Source organism: Opisthocomus hoazin, chromosome 2 (genome assembly GCF_030867145.1).
Source record: "Opisthocomus hoazin isolate bOpiHoa1 chromosome 2, bOpiHoa1.hap1, whole genome shotgun sequence".
Taxonomy (NCBI): Eukaryota; Metazoa; Chordata; class Aves; order Opisthocomiformes; family Opisthocomidae; genus Opisthocomus; species Opisthocomus hoazin.
In genome coordinates this window covers 31982197-32005711 of record NC_134415.1, presented here as the reverse complement: position 1 = coordinate 32005711, position 23515 = coordinate 31982197, and the positions used below count along the sequence as shown (strand labels likewise).

At 39.1% G+C, this 23515-nt stretch overlaps 2 protein-coding genes across 3 annotated transcripts in view; one reads left to right on the top strand and one right to left on the bottom strand.

The window, feature by feature from the left end:
• Positions 1-584: 584 nt before the first annotated feature.
• Positions 585-8991, bottom strand: CNIH4 (cornichon family member 4). The gene is made up of 5 exons (XM_075413071.1): positions 8638-8991; positions 7114-7182; positions 5946-6058; positions 1367-1507; positions 585-786 (listed from the first exon to the last, which is right to left on the bottom strand). The coding sequence occupies exons 1-5, from the start codon at positions 8704-8706 to the stop codon at positions 759-761; spliced, it is 420 nt and encodes a 139-aa protein (XP_075269186.1). The 5' UTR covers positions 8707-8991; the 3' UTR covers positions 585-758.
• A 16-nt stretch (positions 8992-9007) lies between these two features.
• NVL (nuclear VCP like) overlaps positions 9008-23515 on the top strand; it is a 43341-nt gene continuing 28833 nt past the window's right edge. Inside the window, exons 1-12 of one of the 2 annotated variants that reach the window (XM_075413069.1) lie at positions 9008-9168; positions 10321-10394; positions 11562-11614; positions 11695-11791; positions 12681-12735; positions 13275-13544; positions 16178-16304; positions 16609-16685; positions 16978-17112; positions 18620-18721; positions 20637-20754; positions 21221-21365. In XM_075413069.1, coding sequence (XP_075269184.1) covers positions 9112-9168; positions 10321-10394; positions 11562-11614; positions 11695-11791; positions 12681-12735; positions 13275-13544; positions 16178-16304; positions 16609-16685; positions 16978-17112; positions 18620-18721; positions 20637-20754; positions 21221-21365 — 1310 coding nt within the window. In that variant the 5' untranslated portion in view covers positions 9008-9111. The remainder of the gene's footprint in view (positions 9169-10320; positions 10395-11561; positions 11615-11694; positions 11792-12680; positions 12736-13274; positions 13545-16177; positions 16305-16608; positions 16686-16977; positions 17113-18619; positions 18722-20636; positions 20755-21220; positions 21366-23515) is intronic. The other variant, XM_075413068.1, reaches the window with a different exon arrangement.

The following is a 23515-nucleotide window of genomic DNA, read 5'->3' as shown; positions in this document are numbered from 1 at the left end:
CAGCCAGCTCCAACCCTGGTGCAATATGATGTTGACTTTGTATGGAGGTCTATGAGGTATTCCAATGATGAAACAGGAGTTGAAGGGAAAAAACAAGTATTAATCATGTTTCTTATTTATCTGTTTTCCACTTACACACAATTGTCACTTTCACCAAAGGGACCTTAATCCATCGAAACACAAGACTTCGTAGAGGTTGTCGGAGGGAGGGGTGGAAAGGGAGAAAAGCATACTTTTATTCTGTTGCTTTTTAGCTAGAAAAGCCACACAATGATGCAAGCTGCGCTACTGTTCCACTTCAAAATCCATGTTCCAAGCACTGCTTCAAACTAGGCTCTAACAGGACAGCTTGACAGTCAAAGGCACATCCTGACACTTTTCAGTAAGAAGCGGACATCAGAGCTGCACTTCAGTTTGTTCTGGAACTACCACTAGTATCAGCCCATGCTGCTGAAATGAGTTTCCCTTCTCTCCATTTAATTCTTATGTGATCAGTTCTGTAAGCAAGGACTTCACCTTACAGAAGCAGCAGCTCCAGCAGTTTGGATTGTAAAGGAACAAAAACAACTGCTACACAAATCCAATGTCTTTTGAAAATATTTTATGTTAAAAATACAGAAAAATATTTCTTGTTCAAAGAGGAAAAATATACTGCATGACGACACTGATCTAGGTATGTTCGGAAGGTGTCTGTGGCTCCACACCCAGTCACTGGAGTGATGACCCAATTTGGCAGCTAATGGTTCTTTTTCAACTTCTCAATCATTTATCAAAGCCAGAATCATACTGTGACAAAACAGAAAACATGATACCAGTGGATTACTGAAGCGTGTGCAAGTAGGAACAGCTCTTGCTTTCATGAGAGAACTGCACTTCATTCTGAAAGTCAAGGCAACTATGCTATGTGCTTTGCTTATGAAAACAAGAACTGCAGAAGTAATACTGCAGTAGGAGAACAGTAGTTCTTCCATCTTGTAGTAAGTGGCCCCATCACAGAACTCACCTGTTTGTAACTTATGCAGATAAACCTTATTTTCTAAAACAGAACTTGTAAAATAAACTTGGTCCTCAAGTTGATTTCCATTCTAAATTGGCCAATTATTTTATGTGCTAAAATCATGTAACTCTTTACATTGCACTTCTAGTGGGTTTGAGATTAAGGAGTAGTCTGACTTCCCAAACAATGTCTGATCAGAAAGAATAAAGGCATATAATAAGCCTGGAGATAACTGTCAAAATATATTACTGAGGCTTAGCTAGATGCAAAAAGATAAAACACTTACAAATACCAGTAGTTACACTACTAGCAGAATAGAGGAGATAAAAATAGCTGGCAGACTGCCTGGGAGCAATTTTTGAAACTAACCTGTAAAGGTACATGAAGAAACAGAGCAGATGAAAGCCTAGTTTAATCATGGCTTCCTTCATGTGTGATTTCAGTTGCCCCCGGTTATGGATCTCTGTGGGATCAAACACCCCCATGTTTCCACTTGGCACCATAATGTACCTGAAAGTTGAAAAAAAACCACAAAACAACAACAGAAGTATAGTCACCAAAACATTAGGGAGTGTCAGGAGAACAGGAGGGGGAGAGCTTGCGCAGAGGGACTTTCATCTAAAGAGCTGTTTCACAATTCAACATAAGGGAGCTCTTTTTTAATTCTATTTGAGTTTCAGGAAATTGCGTGTATCTCTGTCACTACAACCCACAAACAAAGAGTAAGAGAACAAGAAGTACTAAAAGCATCAGCCCAGCTTCCCACGTATAAATGGGAGAGTTTCCAGGTAACAGCTGATTCCAGTTCATTTTAATAGCAGTCTGTGGTTACTTGGTGTTATGAAGCAAATGTCCAACCACAGCGGAAAGATGCATTAGATGAAAGGGACCGGAAAAGAATTAATTTAGCTACGAATTAGTGATTTGATTGCAAAAAAAACCCCATGTAGATAATCACAAACTCCAGTAGTCAAAATGAGATAGCATAAGAGGAGACAAAGGATCTGTTTATTTGTCACAACCATCCTGCGTTATCTCAGCAGAGACACCGAGGCTGACAGGATGAGAGACTGGGCAGCAGTGAAGCAGTACTGCTGTCCAAACCCATGTAAGAACAAAAGCTGAGTGAAACAAAGTGAAATTGAAGCAAAATTAAGAATAAAACCAGCAATGCAAATGGTTTTGTCCTGTGAAAATTCAACAAGCGGCATGGTCTTTTGCCGCAAGCATTTCTCAAAAGAGCAAATGCAAGCCCCTGAAATTCTCACTCCAGCTGAGACCAGTCTAGAACAGTATTGTTATTCTACTTAAATGTCATACAGGCTCTACCTTCCCGGAATAATACTCTTTTCTACACAGGAATTTTACTCCTGGTCTTACACCTGGAGCAAAAGCAAGGTGTCAGAACACTTTTTGATTTTCTTTCTATAGTGGAAAAAATGGCACCACTTGTACTCCAAAAGGCACTCCTCCACCTCTTACAACATTCATTTCATTAATAGGGGGGGAAGAAAAAGAACATGAAACACGGATGTTTTCTAGCAGCAGCAGGAGACAAAAAAACTCAAACAGTTAAGACCACTATATTTGTCTTTCACAGAGGCATTAAAAAGCACCGCAGCATATCTGGCTAATAACAAAGACAATTATGTCCCATTAAAAATAGTTCATGTGAAATAATTACAGTTTGAAAGATAACACAATTATTGTCCATTTACTGGAAAATTACTCCAATAAAATGCATTTCAAGGAAGAACACAAGTTTCCTGGACCAATTTACCCCAGAAATAGAGTGCATAGTTTTCTTATATCTCTAGGATTTATTAATTTTCCTTTTTAAGAAGAGTGGTAACACTTAAATGATGCAACTTAATTAAAGCTTGCAGAACCTGGGAGGCAGTTTTTCCAAGAGGCCCACAAGCTAGTAAAGCTTAAATTATACATCTAAGGAACTGTAGTCGTGGACACAACAATGCTAGATGCTGACAAACACAACTCAAGCCAGTTGTTGTACTCTAAACAGCAGAAAATTTCTACAGCAAAACCACACAGAACAAGAAAACTGTCAGCTTTAATGAACAGACACATTAGTGCCTCCACTATCTCCATTCAGTTGAAGCTGCTGCCACAGCAACCGGACATTTTCATTTATATTACACAATTTTGTAAGGGATGTGGATGTCTTGGTCAGAATTTTCACTGTATTTTAAAGCTGCTTTTTTTTAAAAAAAAGCTTTTTTTTTTTTTTTACTCCTTCAGTTTTAAGAGGGGTATGATCTACTTAAAGAGATGACAAGAATCACATTTTTTGACCTATAGTCTCAAGCACATCTTTATAACAGAAGAAAGAGAAGTGTTCAACTTTTATTTTGAGTTGCTTTATTTTTGTCTACTCACATTGAACATTTCCTTTGTAATTCTTTCTTTTTTTACATAGTAGCAGGTCTTAGAAATATTTAAGAACTAAAAAAATCTATTATGAAATATGTTTAGATTTCAAATGAGCTGCTTCAATTTCTAGTTTTAAAACAAGGACGATATAAGACAAAACTATGTCTCAGTGGAGACTGTATAAGACACTACAAAATTCAGCAAAAAATAAACCAAATTAAATTAGCATCTGAGTATGCTGAACAAGAAGGGACAGTAGGATGTTACAATAAACATGCTGCAACTTTGAAAGTCTCCCCGATGCTGTTTTGACCAATTTATCCTCCCTGGGATTTGTTTCTGATGTCCCTTTCACACAAAACCTCTCTAGTCTCACTGAAATGACTGAGACAATTAGTAAATTAAGCCAGTACTGCCTGTAACTGTACCATCAAGATTAAACAGGTTTTGAAGGAAAGAAAGTAAGGGCAAGGGACTATCATCCTACCTGTCTCTCTATTATCACTTAGATATACTACAAAGCACAGACTTCTTCAATCTCCACACAACTATTTTGATTTCTGTACTCATCTTGGAGTAGAATGATAATCTTAAACCTTTCTGAATTCATGTGCAGCAACATTTTCTCCAGAAAATGGTTCTTGAAATACTATAATGTATGAAGAAAATTCAAGCACATTCAGCTGATGCTGGAAGTTTGCAGCGCATGAGAACAGGTTCACACTTCATCTGTTCCCACCTAATCTGTTTTTGACACTTCCTCCTCTCCGCTATTTTTCTGACTACCGTACCTTTTGTCCATTGATCACTGGGTCAAAGGTAAGTTCTATCCCAAATTATCAGATTTCCTTTATAATGCTGAACAACACACTTGCTTTTGCAGACCTCTAACTCCTTCATGAGAGATGGGATAGTCCAGGCTACTGATGTGTGTGAAACTCCTCGATCCTCAGAAAGAAGTCAGGATTAGCAATACAGGCTTAACTTTTGACTTCTTGTGGCAGGACAGGCAAGGTATCATATTGTCATATTAATTTATTGCCTACACTGCACATCTAAAATCGAGGAAACAATCCTGGATTTTCATATATTGAGAACGTCTACCCCATGTACGACAAATATAAAATGAGAGCTGTCAATTCAGAACAGCAGTGAAAGCTTATTGCCTGAAGTGTAGAAACAGAAATGACTGTATCTTTTAGAATTCTCTCTGACCAGGTTTAGAAGGGAAAGCAAGTGACTACTTTAAATGTTAACATACGTAAGCAAAAGGAAGCAGCAAAGAGCTAACCAGTACAAGAAATCTTAAAAGAAAATTCTTTCTCTAGGGTCTGCCGCAGAAATAGTCTAACCTAAATGAAACTCTAAATGCAAACTCCGTGCTTGCCAGCAGATTCCAGAGGAGATACTGGTCATTTTGTGCAACTGTGTATAACAGAGTTGTGCATACGAGTAGCCAAGCAAAACTATACCTGTATGTGTGCATTTTAGGCAACATTTGCTCATTAAGCATACAAGTTATACTGTCTCATGTTACTCCAGCTTAGAAACACTTGAAGGCTTTGCTAGCAGTTTTATAGAAAACAAAGGTGATAAATGCATGGTTATTTTGCCACAGAACAACAAAGTTATCCGTAAAGGGATCCTCCACTTCTTTTTAATGAGAGCTATGAAACCTCGTGTTTAATTTTACCAGCAACTCAACCCATCCCTGCAAATAGTTAGCCATAGCAGGTTCAGGCAATCAAGAATTACAGCCAACTTTTCAGACCTATATCTGAAACATTTGGTCTTCTGGACTTCCTGCAGTACAGTGATTTGCGACAAATCCACACCCAGTTTTTATTAGCGTAACGCCTGTAAAGGTTCAATACTCTGCACATCAGGTGATACAAAGTAAAAAGAACACTTTTGAACCAGCAGCCCCAGCGCTGCCACACGGAAACCACTACTGACAAGTAAACCATTTCACAGTGGTGGACGGCCCGGCATACAAAGACCAGCGACACTGACAGTTGTCATATGATGGAAAGTCTACAAACCTTTCCAAATGCAAAGAGACAAGATGGGGGGCCAAAAACAATGCAAATGAGGAGGAGAGACAAGCCAGTAAACAAAGGAGGGTGCAGGGCACAACACCACAGCTCGATGGTTTTACAACCATGACCTAAGTACTTCTATGCTGCTATCACTATCGGGCATGTAGGCACAGCATGAAAAACATTAACAACCGTGTCTGCAGTACTACTTCATAATCCCAATTAACACGCTATTATTTCCTATGAACTTGGGAATGACTCACAAATCAAGATTCCTGGGCACCAGAGAGAATGCACGGAAAGGCCAAAAGCTTCATACCCTTTATGCTGTTTGGTTTCTTGTAATTTTAATTGCAAGCAGAGGAGAGTTTTATGTTAGTTAGATCCATGAAGACTGTTAGCAGCTCAAGAACACAGCTGAAACATCTCATTGTGACATATTATTTATCTTTATACTACACTTAAAGCTACATTACTAACTGGGGGGGGAGAAGGCACACAAAACTCCTCGCACTTACCTATATATATTCCATGTTGCTACTGGCAAATTAAGGAGAAAGATGAACCAGTGCAATGAAATAAGCATTAATACTGTTACAACAGCGTGCCCAATCACCTCAGGGACCACCCACTGTAAAAAGAGAAAGAAGAGAAAAAATTATACGCACAAATGTAAATTCCTTTCTGAAAAAGAGATCTATGTGTAGTTATCACCTGATTCTAATCATGTAAAACTCAGACAGAAAATTCATGGCAGAAGCATCCAATTAGAGCACAATGTAGGGAAATTAATACCTTGAGACAGTTTCCATAGCAGTAAGCCAGAAATCGGGCCCTACAACATTATATCAGAAGTACTTTATCTAAGTATTACAAAAATTTCTAGAGGGAAGCACAGCAGCTGTTCGAACACAACTACATTACACAAGCACTTAAGAAAGGAAGTTAAGAAAAGTATACAAAGCTCATTTGAAATCACTGCAGAGAACACTGGATGTAGGAATGAGAGGAGATAATTAAAATCTGCACAGAGGACATACAGACACCCTCAGGCTTGGAACACATAAGAAAGTTGATCGATATGAAAAATGGCATAGTTAAATTGGGTCAGACCCTGGCAATAACATAGTTTTGACTTGACAGTATCCTGTAGCATTCTCTCTTGCATTAAGAAAGAAAATATCTTTAAATCAAAGCGAACACCCATGCGGAAGGCCTTGTTGATTTAATAAAATCAGTTTTAAGCAGATTTAGTTAAAATGGTACTTTTCCTTATTACAGTAAAACTCTCTAGTGGTTCAACAGAGGTTAGAAATTATACAAGAGCATCAGAGAAAGTTGCTATAAAGATCTCAGAGTTCAGTCATGAGCAGACATCCTTGGTGTGGCACACCTACAAAAACGAAAGCACAGAACTCAAGAGCTCTCCGCAGAGTTAAGCCTCAGTCCCATGAATTCAGAGCAGCAGCCTTTCTCAGAGCACCAAGCGTCAGACGAACGGCCTTTCATGACTCAATTTGCTGAAAGATGGGCATCCAAAAAAGACAAGCAGACTGAAATAAAGGACACATGCAAAGTATTGCCAATTAAGGCTCTTGAAATATACATTATAACCCTGTTATCTGTGATGCTAAGATGAACGATTGTTTTCTTAAATCATATTGAACGTAAAGAAGAATAATTTACTTTATTGAGTTTTGAGCAGCATGATCTAGCATTAATGTAGTCACATTCCAAATCTGATAGTGTAATTATCTGAAATACAAGATAAGGAAAAATTGTACAGTAACTCAGAATACAGAAAGCTTTATTTTTATCCAATAAGTCGGGGAGAGCACCCTGCTCTCAGCATAGACTGTCCTGTTCTACAGCTGATATGCCAAAGGCATTCAATTTGCTACAACTCATTCCTACTTTAGGTAGAAAGTTAGGCCACATTTTATCATCAGGCCAAGCGATTTTATGATGTTTTTCCAATGGCAACTGTTGCACACGTGCTAAAGTTCAGTTCAACACTTAAAGACGACCAGGGAGGCAAACTTAGTATTTTCGGTATCAAAATTATTACTACAACACTTGAAATCACAACTTAAAAGGAAGAAAAAGTTAATGAGCTTTTTAAACTCTCCTCATAATAAAGCCAAATAGTGCAGTTGTAAGAAGTGGATCTACTTTTTTTACATTTACAGCAACATGGGATTAATTCTTACTGTGCTAGGAAATAACAGGGCAACTTTATTATCGAAGGAACTTTCAGCAATTGAAATATGAAGATTTCAGACAGAAAAGCCCTCTCAGAAAAGGCTTAGCATTCATGTGTGCACATCATCATGCTCTGTCCTGCAAAGCTCATGCTCCTTTTCTCCAAGAAGATGAAAAAGTATGACATTTTTTCTGTACCTAAAAAAACGGTGAAGACTTAATTTTTTCAATAAATAACCTATGCCTCCAGGATGAACTTCTTTCAAGTGTTTCTGTATTTTTTTTTCTGTCAGAACTGGGTAGATTCTGAAATAGTATCACGATTTGAAAGTTTATGAGAGCCAGTTCTCCTTTAATCAGAAAAAATAAGAAAAGAAAGCCAAATCAGTGCTTTTACACTCTATCAACACCAGACACCAAAGGCTGCAGGCAAGTTTGTAACAGAGAACCTGGGAACCCCGTTTGTCGGGGAACTCGCAGCCTCCTGGCTATCTAAAACGGAGTCAGGCATCCTCACAGGTAAGAGACTGTCGCCCGGCCGTATGTTTTTCGGCCCGGGTGGTTTATGGGGGTGTGAGACAGGCCCTCGGCACCCTTTTCCCTACCGCACCGCCAAGCAGGCGCTGCTTCAGCCGAGGCGCGGTGCGCTCCCCGCACCGCCGGCCGCACACGCCCGCGGCAGCCCGCGGCCACCCGAGCTCCAGCTCTCGAAGGCGCAGACATATTTCGGCACTGAGTCACCCCCCCGCCTCCACGCACCCCCACACACCCCCGCTCCCGGCTCCGGGGACTGCCGCCCCGGGCACCCCCCCCGCCAGCCGCCATTTCTCCGCGCAGGCCCTGACGCCCCGCCGCCCTCAGCCCACCGGCGGCTCCGGCCCCGCTCCCCGTCCGCCCTCCCCTCCCTCAGCGGCGCCTCAGCGGCCCCGGCCCGGCCCGGCCCGGCCCGCCTCGGCCCCGCCCCCAACCCAACCCCGGGCACCCTCCGGCCCTGGAGGAGAAGGATACGAAGTAGACGGAGAGGAAGATGAGGGCGCAGCAGTCAATCAGGGAGAAGATGAAGACCACCGACTCCATCCCGCCGCCGCCCTCTCGGCCGCCGTACGCCACGCCCCCTCCTCCGCGGGGGCGAGGCCGCACCGACACCCCCCGCCACCGTGCGGCATGCTGGGAAATGGAGTCCCCGCGGGGGGTCTCCTCAGGGCGGGCGGTGGCAGCCGGGGCGGGTCCCCGCTCTCCGTGCGGGGGCTGCCGGGGGTGGCACGCAGCCCCAACTGGGGGAGCGGGGGCGCCTGGTTTGACGTGTAACGAGCGGCCCGGCGGGTCCGAGGAGGGAGGAGGGAGCGCGCCCGGGCTGCCGGTGTGGGCGGGCAGCCGGAAGGGGCCCTGCGGCTGCGCGGCTGAGGCGCCCGGCGCTGCCTGTGCGCAATCCCGGCCCGGGCCCGCGGGAAGGCCCTCGGTCGGGCAGAGCGGCGGGCGGCGATGCGCAGCCGACCGGGGCACTTCGTGGACCTGCGGCTGAAGCAGCGTGTTAAGCAGGTACCCGCCTGGGTGAGCGGGCGGGCGGGGGACGGCCGGTGGGGGGGGCATCGCGGCCCCCCCTCGCTGGCAGGGGCCTGGGGCAGCCGACCCGCTCGGGTGCGGGGGGGAACGGCAGCGAGCGCCGAAACCCGGCCTTGTCGCTCAGGTCTTTAAAAAAAACAGCTTTAAAAAGGTCCTTTTTTTTTTCCCTTCATTTTCTTTCGTTTCGTTTTGCTTCTTTCTTCCATCCTCTTCAGTACTTCTGGTCTTGAAAGTGGCTGCTATTTCAAGTGTGAAATCAATAGTAAAAAAAGCACAAAACAAACTCTGGGTAGCTGTAGGCGAATTGTAAGCGTTTACATTTCGATACATGTACATAGATTATGTTAAATGACTGAAAGGGAAGGAAAAAATCCGATTCCTTGCGTAATCCACGTGCGAAGAGCAAGGAAAGCGGTGGTTCCTTCAAGTGGCTGGTGCTGTGTGCTGTCTCACGGGTATTTATGGTCACTTTGCAAATTAAACACCATTTTTCTGTGTAGAAGTGGGAGCTTGTTTGTTTTCCTGCACCAGATCACAGTGACTGTGTCTTGACTATTCTGAAAGGAAAGAACCGGGTGGATTTATGGTAGGCTTGATATTTTCTGCAGGTCAGAAAATCTATCAAAAGGGCTCGATAGATTTCACTTTCATTTATGTGCTTTACTATTCTTTGAAACATCTTGCCAAGATTGAAGTTCTTACTATGACAGTATCCAGACTAATTGATGTAGGTTGTTTCATTTTTAAGGTAGGAGATCTAAAACAAAAGGAGGTTAACTGACAGAAACCAAGAGCTGAAGAAGGATTGATAATAAGATGGTGTGTGTGTTACAAAGTCGTCTTTCTTACTAAATGAAGGCAATGGAGCTGCGCCAGCAGAAGTCTCCAGAGCACCAAAATACAGTATGCTGCTTTTGCCAGGAAATGTAGCTAGCTAGTTAGCTGGGTCTTAATAAATAATTCATTGGGATGTACTGTTTAGTGTGTTCTAAGGCAGTTCAAAGCTGTTTCTGATTTTCAGTTTGACTTCTAAGAAGGGTAGAGTTTGAAATAGGCGTATTAGAACTATCTGTTCTGATGAAAAGATTGACAAGGATTATATTTGCTGCTTAAAATTCTTCATTTCAGTATCTTGCAAGTAGTAAATGTGGCCAGTATGTTGACATTGGAATTCTAGCATCTGATTTGCAGAAAACATACAGGTGAGTAAATATTCTTATATTCTACATTCAAAATATGGAACATATTATCGTGCTATTTTGCATTTGTATATTTTTAATCAAAATTTTAATTTTCTTTATATTAACTTAATTACCATTTGTTGAGGTTGATTGAAACAATAAGATCATTGCCACTCCAGTGTTTTCCTTTGCTGATATATCTAGTAACTTATATTTTATTAATACATTGGCATTTCAAGATCTAGATGTGGTTTGTTTTTTGTGGATTGCTTTTCTTTTTTTTTTTCTTTTTATTGAAACAACAGCTACAGGTGCATTACAGCATGTTAGTCCTTACCCCGGCAAGCTTAAAATATGAGGGAAAATAACACTTTAGTGCAGGCAGATGGGTGAGATATGGGATTCAGTTAAGAAATTAAATCTTGTTGCTCATCAGGACAGTCAGTCTTGTCTAATTATTTTTAGGCTGTTACGCTTTTCTAGGTGGGGTGCAAGGTTGTGTTTCAGCAGATCATTGGTGGGTGTTGGTGTTAAAGAAGGTGGAGAAGTATATTAATTTGTGTTTGCATGTTCTATTTATTTGGGCCTTGTTAGAGACAGGGAGCCAAAACCTTTGCTTAGGATGCTTATGGGTCTTGGGTTTTTGTTTTGTTTTCCTTTGTCAGCAATTGTATAAAAACAAATAAGTAAAACATAACCTCAGTAAGTGAAGATAAACATTGATAATTTTTGTTTGCATTGAAGGATGCTCATTGAATCAAAATTTCTCATAGTGGCCACTATTAGTTATCACAGTTATTCCTTGCTGGACTGTCCTTTCTAGACCATAGTCCTGCATCCGTATGTTTTTTTTGAATTAAAATGAAAAAATCGGTGGTGTTGTGAAATAGAATCCAGTGTGTACATTTGTACATTGCTGCTTCTCTATGTCTACAGTTAAAGAGAACCTTGATAATTTTTACTAAACATCCCTTTAGAGACTACTACAGTTCAGTGCTTTTGTTTCATCCCAGTGATTCAGCTATTTCAGGCTTAAGAAAAAACAATCACATTTTCACATAGTTGGTTTTAATAAGAACTTGTTTAGAAGCTGGAATATCAAATTACCATGTATTTTTTCCACTGACAATAACAGTATGTTGAGGGGGAAAGCAGTTGGTATAACCTGTTTATTTTGTTTTTTTTCAGTGCAGAGTATGGACGAAGAAAAAGAAATGCTTTTAGAATACAAGTTGGAAAAGGTAATGTTATGTCCAAGATGCCAAATTCTTTGATTATGCTTCAGCTGTTTTCTTAACATGTTTGGAACTTTTTATTTCAGTATTTGGAATAATCAGTAATGAAAAAGAACGCGAAGATTTAGCAGTTCTAGAAGCTGAACATGTGGCAAAAAGAGCAAGACAACAGGAGAAAAATGAGTAAGAAGAATTTTTACCATTAGATTACTTTGATAATGCCATTACTATTTAGTATTTCTTTAAAGTTTTCTGTCTTTGTATTATTAAATTTTGCCAGTTTCAAGGTTACAGATAGATCCTTGATTTTCTATAGGCTTGTCTTCATCAGAAGTTACTTGTGGTTAATGGAAGCACTTTTTTCACTGAAGACAAGCAGATGCTAGAGCCAATCATGATTTCTCTGTTATGAGGAACATACAGCCCTGAATTAGTAGATATGCTTGGGCCCTCCTTGGTAGTATTCCACGTAAGGCCCCAGTCCATATGTGATTCAGTTCCTTTGTTTTACTTTGTTCTTAATCATTCTTGAGCATTAGGGATACTAGCTAAATCTGAGAGAGAAGACTACAAGACAGGCTATTCAGAGTAAATCACCACTGGGTATGAGATTGGAATTAAGATTTCCTAACTCCTAACCTCGTGCGTAGTCTCACGGACCATTCTGGTTTCTCTAACCCGTGACAGATATGAAAGGTCTCATGGGAGATCAGGATATTGTAAGCAGAAGGACTAGTCTAGTTCAGCAGTGATTTGCTACCACTTCCCTTGTGCCAGCACTGGTGATTGTGTGATCTCTTGGTGAACTGAATCGGATTGATCTTAAGTCACTTGTTTTTAGGATTGTCTTTCAGCCAGGTTGCCAAGTTGGTCCAACTCATTAAAGTCTTGGAAAGGATGTGGTTTTTATCTTTTCATAGTAGTAAATTTAGAGCATGCTAGTCAGGAGGTTTTTTTCCAGTCTTAGGTTAGGTATCATGTAACCATGTTGTGGAAGTTGCATCTGTTTTGTTTTGTGAGGGTCCCACTTGCAGTTCTGCGTTGATAGTTTTTGTCTTCCTTCCATGTAAAGGACTGCAGAAAGTGCCACAGATGTCTCTGATTATGATGATTATCCAGAAGATCTAGTAAGTTGTATTTTATTATGATTGTTTGCATTTACAGAACACATGTGATTCTATGTTGTGAAATTGCAATGCACATAGAGAGTTTAAAAGTGAATGTGAAGATTAGGTATAGTTAAGTTGGCAGTTCCAGCTGAGAATCTGTAGAGGTAAAAGGAGGCTATTTTCTGAAGAAAAGGGAAGAATCTGTGGACGGGAGTCACTTTTGAGGAAAGCACACTGGGGGTCTGAAAGACTTGACTATCAAATAAATGAAATGATTGAAAGAACTGACACATCTGACTATTACTAAAAGAAGTGGCGGGCAATTAACAGGGGGCATTTCAGGGTAAATTGCAAAGGCTGCTGCCTCGTCAACCAGCGGATGTAGTTTTGTACGCAGTCATTTGATTTGCAGAGGAGTGGGTTGGAAGATGCGTGACAAATTTCTCCAGCAGGGATAATGCTAAATAGTGTTTATGAAATAATTTTCATTTGCCTCTTAATATAAGTAATGTGAGTTATAACCTGTATATTTTTTTTTAAAATACATGAATCTGCAGTCTGCAAATCACATGAACAGTTCCCTGCTGAGCTTATACAAGAAAGGAAATCCCGATTCTGTTCCAACCACTCCAAAACATGAACCAATGGAAACGCCTCATCCTATGCAAACACCCCCACCTCAAACAAGCACTGTCTCACCAGGAACAAGAGTCGAAACATGTGTCTCTGAAGGTGGCTGGTTCACTGATAAAACTCCGTGTGGAAGAGACTTCTTCACTGACTTTTCTGAGGGTGGAGAAGGAGATGAAAAGAAACTGATTTCTGAGGTATTGTGTTTTACAAACCCAATGTGATTTTAAGTAGCAAGTTAAGTGTAAGTACAGTGTAAGTTTCTGTGTAATTTGACAGGCTTTTGAAGGGTGTTATTAAGACCAAAAGGACTGTCTGTCTTTCTGGATTTTTAAAATACATTATTTTTATTACAAACATGCATACTGTGTTTAAAGATAGTGAACATGTTAAATAGAAAGGAAAGATTGTCTTAAGTCCAGTGGAGTACTTGTTTTTTAGCTTGGCTTCTGAAGAAGCAGGGGCTTGGCCTGTTGTTCTGCTGTGTCAGAAGTGATTTTTAAACCTTCTGGCCCATTTCAAGCATGTTTGTATGGGATGTAAAAGTCGCAAAATTACAGATTTCCTGCACATTTTTTGAGGAAAATGTAGTGCTCAGTATTAGGGAGACCCAGATTACTGCCTGTGCTGCGCAATAAATAAGTGGAACTTAGCTGTTTTTTATTCCATTTGCCAGTGACCAGCCTAACTAGTCAGGAACCGTGTCGTTTGCTATAGCTGTAGCATCTGGTCTGGCTTAGACAGTGCTTAAGTCTTAGTGAGCCTGGGGAAAGCTGAATTTTTTTGGCTGGGCAAGAGTTTGGGAAGCTGAAAGGAAATTGCGTTGATTTACAAAGCAGTTAAAAATAGGTCCTACTCCCCACCCACATGTATTGCCCACTTTGTGATGCCCGTTTCCCCCCTCCTTTATTTTTTTCTTATTTAGAAAAAAATAACCATGTTTACCTAACCTATTGAAAGCTTTCCATTTATGTATGGGAGAAAACATTTATGATGTTTGGCCAACAAGATGTTTTGGCAGGATGCTTTTTTTTTATATCACGTAAGAACTACATTTGGGGGGTTGGACTAGATGACCCACAGAGGTCCCTTCCAACCCCTACTATTCTGTGATTCTGTGATTCTGTGATAATACGAACGATGAAGAAAACAGTTGTTTTGTTAATATTCTATTTACACAGCTGGGATCTTAGGAACTTTATCCAGCTGTATATTTAGTAAGCAAGGCAAATTAACGTGAAGAATTGCCATTTCCTAAATGAAAAAAATCCCAGGAAAAATAAAAGAAGGCTCCCCCCTAGTCTGTCTTTCTCTGCTCCATTCCAGATAGACACGCACACCTCCCCCGTAGCCATGAACCACGAAGTAACTGGAGAGGATTCTTCACAGACAGATGTAATTTCTAACAAAGACAGGAAAAGGCAACCCTAACCCAGAGCTTGCTGCCCTTCCTATAAAGTTCACCTCCTTACCAAGAAAAAGCAGAGAATAATTTGTTTGGTTTCTGTACTCAACTCCTCTTTCTTTTATTGTGAAAAGTTTCCATTGTCCTTTTATGTTTTGATTACTGAGCAAGTTTAAAGACTTGCCAAATAGCCCTAGATTGTTAACAGACCACCACTATTTAACTTTGAATGCTTTAACAAAATAAAGGCACAGTTCACATTAATATTCTATGCCCTCATTTTATTTATTATCTTTTCTTTGAAATTGAAACAATTTTCCTAGCTAAGGTTTATTAAATGTAAGCCTAAGTAGCAATATAAGTCACCTCGCATACCAAGCAGACATCCTATAAAACTCAGCATTCTAATGAGTAACACTGCATTTTGCTGAGCTTAGCATATTTACAGGAAATCAAAATAATGTTTTAGGAATTAAATATTCAAATACAACAGATTCAATATCCAGTAAAAATACTTTATGTTGCATCTTATGACAACTCATAAAATTCAAGGCGAAATTAGAAAACATACAAACTTTCTGGTGCATTTTAAAAAGGGACTTTAAAGGATTGCAGAACTTGTCTGTTATTCAGACTTTGAATACGTGTCCTCATAACACCAACTGAAAGGATAAAATTTTATAAAAATGTATATTGCTTATAAATCATTTACATCTACCTTTCTAATTATACAAAATGCTTACTGAATAGGCAGATTTGACAAGTAATCCCTTTATCCTAGTGGTACTGCATCCTCTTATATAGAGAAAAAGAGTATATATATAGAGAGAGTAAAAAGGGAGATCTTCAAATAGTAAAATGTTTGCAATACTGTAATAAAAAAAACCAACCAACAAACAAAAAAACCAACGCTCATCATTGAACCTCTTTTTATTTCTTTTTCTCCTGTATTAGTCCTTTTCTTACATGCAGTTAATTTGTGTCAGCATGGAATAATATTTTCTTACAGCCACTCATGACTTAATAAAAATTGTTTCCACTGGAGTAAATACATTCATACAGTTTTTAGTCGTCGCCAAAGTGGATTGCGCTATGGCATGCAAATAACTGTTGTCTGATTTTGGTTAGTGGTTTGGGGGTTTGGAGAGGGGAGTTGTTTGGGGGTTTTATGCTTATAAGTATGTACTCCTAGCAAATAAGGGACTGGTGTAATTAAAAATTTGCCTTTTTTAAAAAGGCAAATCCTGAGTGAAAACAGGATTTTTTACAAAACGAAGGGGTTAAATTCCTGCCTTGCTTCTCTTTATTGACATAATATGTGTAAGTTAAGCATCATAGACAGTTGCACATTTTGTTCTTTTAAATATTGCAGAAATTCACTGACTTGGAAAGTTTTGTGTGTATAATTCTGGATTTATGCCCTAGAAATCAACAGAATTTTCTGTCTTGGAGAGTGAAAGAAAGAAGACAAAGGGTAAGAAAGCAAAAAGAAAAAAAGAAGAATTTCCAGATGTAGATGGAGAAATTGATGCCGTCTTACTTAAAGGGAAAGGTGAGAAGCTATTTTTGGTGTGTTGCTCCAATCAAAGAGATGGTATTTGACTGTGGAACCCTGTCACCAGAGAAGTGTTTCACACTGAGTTGCAAAGTAGTGACCTGTTAAGTCTTGTTAAGTGTCTTGTTAAGAAATTTAGCCTTAATGTTGTACTAAAAATATTCCAGTCCTGTGTCTACTACCAAAAAATAATACTACTCCGTGTACTTAGCTAATTGTTTAGGCTGAGTTCTTTCTTGTTTGGTGTTAGCAACTACTATGATGCCATGTCTAAATTTGCATGACTTTTCCTCCTTAACAGTTAGAAATAAGGGACCAGAGCTTTACCACCCTTCATTGAAGTTTGAGGATGTAGGAGGCAATGATGAAACTTTAAAGGTTAGTTGAAATTTTAATGGTGAGACATGGAATGCTCTGAATAAAATGTCTCATGAAAAACGACAGACAAGAAATCTGGCAGAGTTAATCTGTGTGGCACTGAGAATAGCTGCTTATACCAACAGCAGTGAAGTTTTGTGGTTTTTTTTTTCTTTGACTAATGTTTCTGAAAGCGGTCACTGAAATTATATTAATAAACAGAACTTACTTTTATTTTGGCCTGTCTATAATAGTAGAAATCTATAATACTAATTTCTTAGATTTAAATGGAGGTCTATCTTGTCCTAATCAGGAAATATGCAAGATGCTCATTCATGTCCGTCATCCCGAAGTCTATAACCACTTAGGTGTGGTTCCACCTCGTGGCTTTCTTTTACACGGACCACCAGGATGTGGAAAGACACTACTTGCACAGGCAATCGCTGGGGTGAGATAGCTTTACATCTACAGTTTCTTCTGTTTCTGAATTATATTTAGAGAAACAAAATAATCCTCCTTCATGACATACTAGATCTTTTTCTGCTTTTTCATCACTTCTCTCTCCTTCTTGTCTTAGTCTAAAATATATTCATTTTCACTTCCTTTGTTTAAATTTCGGTTATCTTGAATCTGTACTTGATAGAACCTCATATGAAGAGGGGACATAGTGACAGTGTTTTATGTTTGACTTAATTATTTTGAGGCATTCCCAAGACAGCAATATAGGCATGGGTATTGAGAAGGCTATAAATGGAAGATACTTTTTGTTAAATTTACCATAGTGTTTTGTTTGAAGTCTGGACTCAACCTTACCATCTTTTATGAGGCATTATATTGATTCTGTTGGGTGGCGTAAGTTAAACAGTGATTTCTGAATTCCAGAATTGGTTGTTGCTCTGCATATGTCAAACTAATCATTTCAGTGCATATGACATTATTGATAGCTTGGTGTGTGATGGGGTTACTGTGCTACGCTATGCCTGTCTTGGATATAAATCAGGGCTATTTAGGGCTATTCAGTGATAACCACAGACATTTTTTTGTCTTTAGTGCAGTTGTTCCTTAGATGTCACTTTAAATTTAGATACGTGTAAATTACAAGCTTTTTTTAGTACAGCTTTTATCTTTGGAGGAAAATACTGAGGTTTATTACTTCAATGTTGATTAGACCCTTCAGACACTGTATGTCAAATTTACGGGAAGAAACGTGACACAAGTGAAAAATTTTCAGAGATGAGATAAATGGAGTGACTACTTCTTAAATCATTTTCTTAAATAAGATATTCTTAGTAGTTATTCAAGGCAAAATACTTCCTCCAGGCCCCATTTAGCGCCTCTGCTGGCTGTGATTTGTATGAATTAGGCTTTTTTTATATGTAGTTTGAAAGAGCTTGAAATGGGCTGCAACTACCTGTAGCACTAATGTGCTACTGTCTATCAAAGTTACAATTTTACTTACTTATTTTTAATAGCAGAAAACCTTGAGTGTGAGCTTTAGAAGTATTGTGTTGTACAGTCATGCTCAGGTGTTTCTGGAGCAAGGCTAAGGGAACCAAACCTGGTAGGGATCTCTTCCACACTGCGAAGTAATGTTTTGTTGCAGATGGAAATAGACAGTTTTCTCCAGAAGGAAGCCCAAGCATGGACTGCAGTATATGCGTTGTAAAGGATTGGGTTGAGGACCAAGGTGCAAATCTATTTGACAATGCAAGTCATTCTCTAACTGAATTAGGGAAACCTGGATTTTGTATCCATTTCTCTTCATTTGGCCAAATGGCTCAGACCCATTTTAAATTGGAGAATGTTACTCATATTTTTTAAGAGCTCTTTAAGATTTAGCCTTGATTATATAATCTTTGAGTGTAGAAGATGTCGTATTGGCAAGTATTGTCCCTTAGGACAGCCAACATTTCTAACCTCTGGATATATCATACAACATTCTTTGTCTCTTTCAGGAGCTTGAGCTCCCAATGCTGAAAGTGGCAGCAACGGAGATGGTGTCTGGAGTGTCAGGGGAATCTGAGCAGAAACTGAGAGAATTGTTTGAGCAGGCTGTGGTGAGACACCCGTTGGAAATAACACTGTGAATTGTTTTCCCCTTTCTTTGTAAAGATTCATACGTTGTTGCTGTGGTTTGAATTTGAGTGAATATTAGTGAGTGATTCTTTATACTGCTGCACACAAGTCATAGTGTCTCCCCTTCTGTGACCAGAATACCATTGTACTGTCATGCTGTCATAGAGCACAAAGATTACTATTCTGAAATCTTGACAAAAGATAGTTCATCATATCAATGCAAAAGGAGCAACATAAATTATTTACCTATTTGGAGCTGCTTAGCTTGACATATAAAAACTATGTAAGAGCAGTTTACTGTGCTTTTTTCTTACAAGTTTTTTTTTTTTGATGTTTTTGTCTGTCATGGAATTGGAGTGAATGAGGGACTTGAGACTTTGGGGGTTTAGGTACAAAGTGAGAAATTTTGGACAAATATCATAAAAGCAGGAGTCAAGTTACAGTTGAAGTCTTGCTTTGGTGCGACTTCCAGACTTGGTAAGAAGCAAAGAGAACCAGACGGATTGAGATGACTTTAATTTAAACAAATCCAAATGCTTGTTTTTTTAGTATGTCGCTAATATTTTATTTCATGAGGACAGTTTTCTGTTCCTGACCTTTGAGAATGTTCTGCTTGTTCAACTTTATTCCGTTTTACTGCTCTCCACCACAACTATATATAGGTGTTTAAAGTACTTTCCTGTATAAAAGGATGCTAAACATGACAAAAGGATTGACTGGGAAGCTGTTAGGTTATTATGTTTCCAGTTGATAGTACATTTTAATTTTTAGAAAGTCTTGTTAAGATGTTGTATAGAAGAAAATTAAATAAGTGATTGCACAGAGGTTTTAGAAATTGCGTTATCTATTGTATTTATAGCAGTTATGGGGAGGTTGCTATAGAAGTTATTCTTGAAGAAATTAAATGTATTGCATAAAATATGTTTAAAATCTGTGGCCTTTTTTTATTGTCACTCACATTCACTTAAGTAGCTTTTCCACTTAGCTTTTGTACCAATTTTTGTGCAGGGGACAAAAGACATACTTCCGTGTATATTATGCGTGTACTGTGGAATCTTTGTAGCTTGGTTGTGGTCTTTCCCTGTATCATCGTGGAAACGTGAATGACCACTAGGTGGCGCACTTGCTACCTGATAACACAGAATGCATGGGTTTTAAAGTATTACTGGTTTTTATATGGTTCTAGTATTATTTGAAGATGATTCTAGTGTTTTCCGTGAGTATTCCTTTGCACTACTGGTGCTTTTTGAGACTATTAATAATCTTATGTCAGTTAAACACTATTGTATTAGTTACAGTAGTTACCATTCTGTATTAGTGTTGGCTTTTTATGAATGTGAAGTACATGGAATTTTAGAACACTTGTAGGAGTTGCTTATTGCTCATTTTTACTCTTTGAGCATGGTCAAGGCTCTGTAGTAGTCTTGAAGTTGGCAGATCATTTTTCGTGACCACCTGCTGCTCCTTTTATTTCGTTATGTGTGTCAGCAGTACTAGATCTTGAAATTCCACAGCTGTAATGTCATTAACAAAACAAACAGAAAACCAAATCAGAGCTTTCCTGTCTGACTTTCTTTTTTGGACTTCAGAAAGTGAGCAGTCACAATAGAATATTTATGGAAAACTTATTAAAACAACATAGAGGTACATTTAAACAATATATAGGAACATTTTGAATCGCATGCCTTAATTGTTTCGTAGCCTCCTCAGCACAGTTTCATAGCCTGGTGGCTCTCTAGGTAGTCAATAAGAACAACAGAATTGTTCCGGGACAGGTCGATTGTGCAGCAGACTTAGAGTAATAATTATAGAACAGAAAATCTGAAAAAATTCCTTCTCTCTCGTAATACACTATGTCAGTGTGATTTTGTAATTATTAATATTTCTTGTTCCTAGTCTAGTGCACCGTGTGTCCTTTTCATTGACGAGATTGATGCGATCACCCCAAAAAGAGAAGTTGCATCGAAGGACATGGAGCGGAGAATTGTTGCTCAGTTCCTAACTTGTATGGATGGTCAGTTTCAGGAACACCTGTACTAAACTAAACTTTCTAATTATCAGGCTCACTGTCTGCTTTCCTTCAGTAGTGACTTTAGTGGAGATAGTGGTAATAATTTTTCATATTGTGACACAGTTTACCTAGGTTCTGATGGGAAGATTCTAATAAATTTTAGGGGATGTTACTACATTATTTTCACAGTGGTCTGTACAGCATTACATAAGGCTGTCTGAGGTATAAACAGATATAATGGGAAAATGTGTCAGATGTTGTTTTGAAATGCTTATTTTTGCTTGATTGTGCAAAATGCAAATTCAAGGTAGCAGGAATAAGGATGAACAGCAGTTTAGTATGACTGTTTGTTAGTTTATCTCTGCTGTTCTGAGTATTATTGTGTGCTGCAGAAACAGAGTCATGTAGATATCAGAACAATGTTGAGATGGTAAGTATGAGTACTAACATCCTTCCTTCCTTCCTTTAGACTTGAATAACATGGCTGCCACCACCCAGGTCCTTGTTATTGGAGCAACTAACAGACCTGACTCGCTGGACCCTGCACTGAGGCGAGCTGGGAGATTTGATCGAGAAATTTGTTTAGGGATCCCAGATGAAGCGGCAAGAGAAAAGTATGTGTTATAAAGTTTAAGCTTCGTTTTGGTTAATTAATAAATAAGGAAATAATGTGTAAATATACAAATTAAGGAAAAGCACTTTATTGTGTTTAGTCTTATATATGCCTGTACATGCCTAGGGATCAGCACACACTGAGAAATGCAGAAGACATTAAGTGTGCATCTACTCTCTGTCTTGGTAGCTGTGTCTGCATTTGGGGTGGTTTCCTCTCTTGTGTGCAGACCTGCTTTTAGCATTATGTTAATGGATTTTCAAGTGCCTTAACAGTATAGACAATGGAATTAAATACATCTTTTTCTGTTGTCTTTGGTGTTCCATATGTAACTATTAGGAACATAAATTAAGTATAGCCCATTTGTTAGTCCTCTCAAGCACCGTAAGCAATAGGACTAGATTCTTCCATTCCATTCCTCATAGGAATACACCAGTCTAGGCATTAAGCTGAGCTGCAGTCATCCTGTCTTCTATAACTGGCCCTTTTACACCAAAGATCTGTGACCATCAGACTAGATAAAAAAAAAAAAAAAATTTTTTGCTTTTTAGATTAAAAAGGAACTGCTACTCATTTCCACGACAGCAGAAAACACAGGAAGAGAAGTGTGAAAACAGCTGTCGCTTATCTTGTTACAGGAAGGAAAGAAAGGTTAAAGGATAAGTTCCTTCTAGCTCAACTAATCTTATTTCTAGGCTGAAAAAGCAAAGTATTCTGCCTGCAGTATTACTCACTTTGTGTTGTCAGCACCACTGGCCATTATTCCACCTTCCTGCCCGGCCCCTTCTGGCCATGTCTACACTTTTTTTTGTTTTCTTCCCTTTCTCTAAATCTACAGCCCTGTAGTAATTATATTCCTCTTGGTTGTGGGAAAACATACAAGTGGTTAGAGGTAGAGCTAAAGAGTTGACTGATGAGAGTTCTATGAGATTTCTTGGGTTCATGTTAAAAATACTGTGTTCCCAGAAATAGCACTGTTTCAAATGGTAGGAGTTGTGAATGGGAAAGCCATCATAGTCTGTAGAGTTTGTTCACAAGTTAGAGTGTAGTCACATTCATTCATATTGTTGTTTTGTACAGTTGTTTGTGTTTGTGTTCCTGAAAGTGTAGGCTTACAGGAACTGTTGATTTTACTTTCTTTTTTTAAATTACCCTCTCCTCCCCGCTTTTCTGTTTTGTTTTGGGGTGGTTTTTTCCGGGGGGGGGGTTTGTTCCTTTTTTAAAAATAAAAGGGCCATATATAAACAGAAGTCCTTACAGTATGCTGATTTACCACATAATAGATCAGTCTTGCTGAAGGCATGATTTGAACTGCTTAGCTGTGCATCTGCAGCTGTAGGGAGGTTGAGGAGGATGAGGAAGTGTGCCTGGAGATCTTGCTTTACTTGCAGTGTTTTCTTGTGGATGTATGAAGCATGTGAAGGAAAATAATATATACAGGACACAAATTCGGAACCAGCCATTTACGGTTCATAACTTTTTACACTTTGAGCCAGTTGATTACCTACAGCTGTTGTCAGACAGGTCTTGAGAACCAAGCTAATATCACTAATAAAGATTTAAATGAGAGGTGATATAACTTGTTGGTGGGGGAGGCAAGCAGATGAAACGTAATTTCAGAGTTTTGGCTAGTTTAATAACTCATTCTTTTCATAACTTTTCTGTAGTTACATTACTTGATCTGGAAATAATTTAAACTAGTTTTCATTGGAACTAGAAAGTATATTAATGATCTTCATTTGTTTGGTTTGTGCTGCCTTTTTAAAATATTTTCCCAATGAAGTGATGTTTTGCTGTTTTAAACAAGTTGATTTGATCCCTCTCCTCAGAGTTCTTCAGCGCCAATATTTGTGCAGTGACATTGACTTTTGTCTTTTTTTATTCATGTAATTTGTAGTTGTCCTTGGCTTAGAAGAATAGCAGGAAGTCTTGGTGGACCTTGCAGGAGGTTTTAATACAGAGTGAAAAAACTCTCGTTAGAAAAAAAAAAAGCAGGAAGCATAGCACTTCACTGTCAGTTACATTGAGCTGTTTTGTATTAGTGATGGAACTGCATAGGTAGGTGTAACAAGATTCTGAGTGAGGATGAGGGAACACACGAGGTGTACATGTATGCTGTGTGTTGCCTATTGGAAATTTTACTGAGGACAC

What these genes read in the sequence shown, in the direction of transcription:
- CNIH4 (XM_075413071.1), bottom strand. Translation starts at nt 8,706, where the DNA reads ATGGAGTCGGTGGTCTTCATCTTCTCCCTGATTGACTGCTGCGCCCTC. An exon ending in GCTGCTCAAAACTCAATAAA is followed by an intron (nt 6,059 to 7,113) that starts GTAAATTATTCT and finishes CTCTTTTTACAG; the next exon opens with TGGGTGGTCCCTGAGGTGAT. An exon ending in TTCTTCATGTACCTTTACAG is followed by an intron (nt 787 to 1,366) that starts GTTAGTTTCAAA and finishes GTTTTGTCACAG; the next exon opens with TATGATTCTGGCTTTGATAA.